The 6204-nt window shown below is 42.0% G+C and overlaps 1 protein-coding gene across 1 annotated transcript; it reads left to right on the top strand.

The window, feature by feature from the left end:
* The first annotated feature begins 283 nt into the window (after positions 1-283).
* LOC129535179 (P antigen family member 4) lies at positions 284-5973 on the top strand. Its single transcript, XM_055393808.1, has 5 exons — positions 284-355; positions 2543-2628; positions 3105-3210; positions 4628-4753; positions 5881-5973. Exons 2-5 carry the CDS (start codon positions 2551-2553, stop codon positions 5892-5894), a joined length of 324 nt encoding a protein of 107 aa, XP_055249783.1. The 5' UTR covers positions 284-355; positions 2543-2550; the 3' UTR covers positions 5895-5973.
* Positions 5974-6204: the final 231 nt, after the last annotated feature.

The following is a 6204-nucleotide window of genomic DNA, read 5'->3' as shown; positions in this document are numbered from 1 at the left end:
TTCAGATCCTAAAAGCTTTCACACACCTCTGGGGAGACTAAAGACTCTTGAAGGCCACCAAACAGCTGCACTGAGAGAATTTGGAACGTTCAATCAGGGTTGGGAATGTTCTAGACAGAAGGACTGAAAGATTTTTGGTATGGAGAAGAAAAAGAAAAATCCCTTTAGGGACTGGGATGTAACACTCTCTCAGGTGGGGCGGAGCCTCTACCTGGTCAGAGAGGGCTGTAACCATGGCCCACGTGACATACACATTACTGTGCCGGCGCGTGGGCGTTACCTTGCACACCTCCGAGGCTTGGGCTTGGCAGGTGGAGTTGACTCTGCAGAGGTCCTGTTTCGGCGGCAACGAAAGGTAGGTAGATTTTCATTCCCTTTCTGATTCTCCCCAGGTGCTCTGCTATGTCACAACTGGTTTGTGAACAGATGTTAATGAGTGAGTATGAGCAAGGGTGATTTGGGTGGGTGGGTGCAGTGCAATATTTGGCTTCCCAGGAGGAAGATCCTCAAGGTGGTCATTTTTTCTCTTTACCAGGCATCGTGGCTATGCCCCTTTGCAGTGGGGCAGAGCAAGGGAGAACGGTTGGCCACAGAGGGGAGAGGGGCAGTTGAAAGTAAAGCGAGTCTTAGGGGCATTACTTGAGATATCTGAGCCCTGGAAGCACCAGAACTGGCAACAGAACATATATCTGGGAGTCCTCCTTTTAGGGAGAGGGGAACCAGCCCACGCAGCTCACGGGAGACAGAGTGCGCATGCCCAGGGTTGCGTGCCTTCCCATCGGCCCTTGCGGGGAAGCGTGTGTAACGCGGTCTGGGTGCCGAGCTTTGCGGTTAGTGTTTTAGCATCTGGATTCTTTCTACCTGGCTCAGACTGACCAGGTAGGCCGACAGATCAGTCCTATCTGGAGTTTAAGTGTGCGTGTGTGTGAGGGGGAGTCAGCGGGCTTTAAACTGGCCAGGCGGTGGGGTCTTTAGCTTCTTGAGGAGGAAGGTCCTCGAGGTCGTCGTGTTTCTCCTCACAAGTGTTGCGGCCACCATAGCTCTTGTCTGAGTGGTGGGGGAGTGGGGTGGGGGAGGGGTGGTGGGTGGTGGGAATGGGGGATGGTGGGCGGCAGAGGGCAGGGGTTCAGATGAATGTGGGGCGAGTCATGGGGGCATTATTTGCTGTATTTGGGTCCTGGAAGCACAGGAACTGCTGGCAGCAACCATCCGGGAGTCTTGGGGTGGGGCGGGGTGGGGCAATGGTGTAGCCCACCCGGCTAACGGGAGAGAGTGCGCATGCCCAGGGTTGTGCACCTTCCCATCGGCCCTTGTGGTGGAGCTTGGGCAACTGCTGAGATCTGCGGGTCGCGTTTTAGCATCTGGATTCTTTCTACCTGGCTGAGACTGACCAGGTGGGTCCACAGATCTATCTTGTTTGGAGTTTAAGTGTGTGTGCATGTGAGGGGGGGCGGGCCGTGGGCTTTAGATTGGCCAGGCAGTGCGGTCTTTAGCCTCTTGAGGAGGAAGGTCCTCGAGGTCGTCGTGTTTTTCCTCACAGGTGTCGTGGCCGCCATAGCTCTTGTCCTATTGATGGGAGAGTGGGGTGGGAAGGGGGTGGGGAGTGGGCGGGGAGTGGGGTGATGGGGGTGGGGTGTGAGGGGGAGGTGGGGGGTGGAGGGCAGGGGGTCAGATGAATGTGGGGTGAGTCATGGGGGCGTTATTTGCCGTATCTTGGCCCTGGAGGCACCGAAACTGGCGACAGCACGGATCCGGGAGTCTTGGGGGGCGGGGCGGGAAATGGTTTAGCCCTCGTGGCTCAGGGTAGATGTAGTGTACATGAGCAGGGTTGCTCACCTTCCAGTTGGCCCTTGGTGTGAAGTGTGTGCAAAGCGTTCTGAGTGCTGAACTCTGCGGGTGACGTCTTAGTGTCTGGGTTCTTTCTACCTGGTTGACACTCGCCAGGTAGGTCCACAGATATGTTCTATCTGGAATTTAAGTGTGCGTGCGTGTGAGAGGGAGCCACTGGGCTCCGGGCAGGTTGGGCGGTGCGATCTGTGGCCTCTGTGGAGGAAGGCCCTTAAGTCATCGTCTTTCACCTTACAGGTGTCGCGGCCGCCATACCTCTTGTCCTGGTGGCGGGAGAGGGACGGCGGTGCTCAGAGGAGGGTAGGGGGTCAGATGAAGGGTCGAGTCTTGAGGGTGCTATTTGAAGTACCTGGGTCCTGGAGGCCGTGGAACTGACGACAGCACAGAATCCAGAGTCAGAAATGGGGAGCTGGATGTGGCCGTATATTACAAAATCTCTTTATATTCCAGGGTTAGAGAGTTAGATCGAATTTCTTTAGTAAGATCATGCCTTTTTTTTAAAATCAAGTACTTGAAGGTCCTTTCTCTGCCAAATTGGCTGTGAGAAAAACAAAGGGGTTTGCAGACAGCCTTATTTGATGTTGTTAATAACGTAATATTGTAACAAAAAAGAATTTCCAACCAGCTTGGTAATAGTCCAGTATAGTCTTTTAAAATTAACTACATTCTCCAGTTCACCGTTTTCTACTTTCAGTGTGAAATATGAGTGCACGAGTAAGATCAAGATCTAGAGGAAGGGGAGATGGTCAAGAGTCTTCTGATACTGCTGAAACTGTGGCTGTAAGTGCTTTAATATCTTACTTCCCTTAGCAGAAATTAAAAGAAAAATTGTTAAGTTGAACCAATATAGATCTGTTGTACAAAGGGCTATCTTGCTGAGAATAGTTGAGTGATGACTCTCGTGACTGAGATATTGAGCAAGAAGACTTATGTTCTGGTATTGCCTGGATGTGTATATTGATATGAGCCTGGAAATCGTTGCTATGACTTCTCTATTGTGGTTATTAATAAATAACACACAGTCTAGAAAAGATGAAGATGGTCTCCAGAATTACTGGTCCTTGTAGATTACTAGGTCCTTTCTTAGAGTATTTTCTCTATAGGAAGAGTAACTTTGTTAAGAATACTTACATAGAAATAGGAAAAGCCTCTTCAGATTGTTGATTAGTTACCTCCATGTAGCATGTGTATTTGTGTTTTCTCTTGTCATAGTATTAATAACAATACTTTTTATTTGCCCCTACTCTCTCCGCAAGGCCCGGAAACTAGGTGGCAAAAAGTCTCAACGCAAGGAATCACCAACTAAGAATGTGGACATGGAACCTGGACAAGAGAAAGAAGGAGGAGCATCTGTGGTTCAAGGTAAAGAGGGGATGGAGGGACAATTTGTATTTCATTTATGATGTTTTACTAGTGACAGGTATAAAGGGTTCCCCGAAAAATTGGCTGGAAACCTGTTTGGTAAAGAAAAGATTTATTTTTCAGCTGACTGCAGTCCCTCTCTGTGGTAAGTTTTCCCTCCTTCAGCATTTTACTCACCTATATTTTAATTTGGCATGCTTGGGAAATGCATTTCTTGCCAAGGCCCTAAATCAAAGGAAGCAACAATACATTTTGAGAAAATTATACCCTATTTTACTAGTTAAACTTGATCTTTTTGGAATGTTGTTTTCAGGGCTTCTGAAGTCATTGAAGCAAAAGTTTAAGCAAAACTAGATATATTTTGGTTAGGTCTTAGATTGTAATTCAAATTTATAATGTAGAGAAATAAAAAATGTGAAACCCAATCGTAGTTGCTATTAAGTCTTCAATATATTTGTCTTCCTGAACCATAATCTAGTTGTCACATATTTTTTTTAACTTTTTACTTAGAAAAGTTTTAAAAAGTACAGAAAAGTTGTAAGAAGGCACAGTGTACTTCTGTATCCTCTTTGCCTTAATTCAGCAATTGCTAACATTTTGCCATATACTTTTCATGCTTTAGGTATTAATATACATATTATTGTTGCCAAACCATTTTAAGAGTAAATTTCAAATACAACTTTTTACTCTCTTAAGTAATTCAGTAAGTATTTCCTAAAAACAGGGATATTCTCCAATGTAACCCAGGACAGGGATCAAATACAGGAATTTAACATTGAGAAAAAAATCTGTAGTCAGTTGGCCTAGTAATAACCAGTTTTGTCAGTTGGCCTAGTAATGTTCTTTATAGCATTATTTTTTTCCTGACCCAGGATCCCGCCCAAGACTACCCATTGCATTTAGTTGTCATCTCTCTTTGGACTTCTTTAACCTGGACGCATACCTCAGTATTTGTCTTTCATGATTAACATCTTTTGGAGGCCAAAACCAGTTGTTTTCATAAAATGTTCTTCAGTTTGGGTTTGTCTTATTTTTAAAGACTTTTTTCCCCCCACTCATTTATGAGGCCTTCTTGGTGGCAGGTAATAACCTAGGTGCTGAGGATATAAATACAAATAAGAATGATTTCTGCCTTGAGTTCACAATCTTGTCAGAGAAATTCATGTAAACTTTAGCCGATCTAATGAATGCAATAATGTGTATATAGGTTACAAAGGAGACAACTAAGTTTGTTTTAAACAGTTTTAGAAAAAAGATTCATAGAAGAGGTAATATATGAAAAATATATCTTCACTTTATAGCAAAAAACATAAGTTTTTATGTATCATATTTAGTGCAATGCTAACCTCCAGCGCTTTATTTAATAGCATTAATTTATAGTTTGCCACTTATAGTAATAACTCTCTGTTTATATCAGAACCTGAGTTGGAAGGTCCCTCCCAGGAAATGGATGTGGAAAAGGTTGAGGGTGAGCCTGGAGATGACCCTGATGTGGAAGGAAAGATTCCACCTAATGTAGTGCCTGCTGAAATTCCGGAAGGAGGTATATTATCTATTAAGAATGCAAGTTGTGGAGTGGTTGTTTTCTGCAATATTATACTTTAATAACAAATTGTACATATAGAGATTTTTTGAAAAGTAGTTCAGACACAAAACACTGTATGAGGAAAAAAATGAATTGTCAGGTCCATGTTGTTGAATTATAAAACATGAAAGAAAGTGTTATTACTTTGGAGTGGAAGTCCTTTTAAACCCAAGGCAAGTTATCAGATACTTCTTAAAGTACGTAAATTAACATACTCCAGTGCTAATTGGATATCTAGGCAATACAATAGTTTTTTTTTAATTTTCCAGATCTTTCTCAAAAATCATTGTCTTTTAAATGCCAAAAAATATAGATCTGTATGTTTCTGCTTTTCTAGGTTGGTTTGCTGTTTGTTTTTTTTTTTTAATTGTGAGCCTTGCTGAGAAATGGTAGTATTTTCCTTCATATTTTAATGTCATCTGTAATGGCCATGGCTTAAAACTGGTATGACTGTGTAATTTTTATCATCCAAACCGGGGTACCCTTGAGAGTTAAAGGGAGTGCCATGACTACTTACTCCAGGACAACAGGTGTGAATGGAACAAAACGCCACCTTACTTTATATAGGCCATATAACGGTTGAGTTAAATCAATAAAATACTTTCACATAAAAGAGACGAACCAAATGGAATGCTATTCTTTGCCTTCTCTTTGAAAAGTTCCAAGTATGACGTTATTATTTTAACATATATATATAATTAGAAGGATACATGAAGTAAATGTATTTGAATAACACTGGGTTTGCTTGGTTGTTTTGCCTCTTGAAGTTTTTGGTTAATTTTATTTTAACTGAAATCACTGGCAGTTTTTGCTCATTCCTTAAATTATCTTTAAATAGGCTAGTAGGATTTAATCTGTTCTGGGCTTGATTAATCTGTTTCTTCACACCACCAAAAAGAATGATGCATTAAAAAAAATTAGTGCTTATATGTCTGAAAATGTTCATTAGCATGGAAGCATGTGTAGTAGTCAGGGTTCTGGTTTCAGTTTCATCTTATAAAACCCAAACTGTAGTGTCTTGTGTACCTTTTTTATTATCTAAGTAAAGTTCTAAGTAACGTACCACTGTTGCATTTATGTTTTAGGTGATGGACAGTAAGAAGTTAAAAAGAAGACAAGCTGAAGCCATACATACTGTTATGTTGATTATTTGACTTGATCAATTCTCTCAATAAAAATTTGCAGCTTCTTGGAAAAAATCATGCTTGTCTTTGGTCCAGTCTGTTCCTAGGAAGTTGATACTATTGTAAGTGGTATCTCAAAAGATTCTTCATGTTATATTTAGAGCTGGTCTATAGAAGTGCTGTTTATTTTTGTGTGTGTGTGTAATGATTTTGTATCTGGCAACTTTGCTAAACTTATATTAATAGTTTATGTCTACTTTCTTTTGAATTTTATACATATGCAAT

Source organism: Moschus berezovskii, chromosome X (genome assembly GCF_049115385.1).
Source record: "Moschus berezovskii isolate FMDL1 chromosome X, NW_MosBer_1.0, whole genome shotgun sequence".
Lineage (NCBI taxonomy): Eukaryota > Metazoa > Chordata > Mammalia > Artiodactyla > Moschidae > Moschus > Moschus berezovskii.
This window is presented reverse-complemented; position numbering and strand designations above follow the sequence as displayed.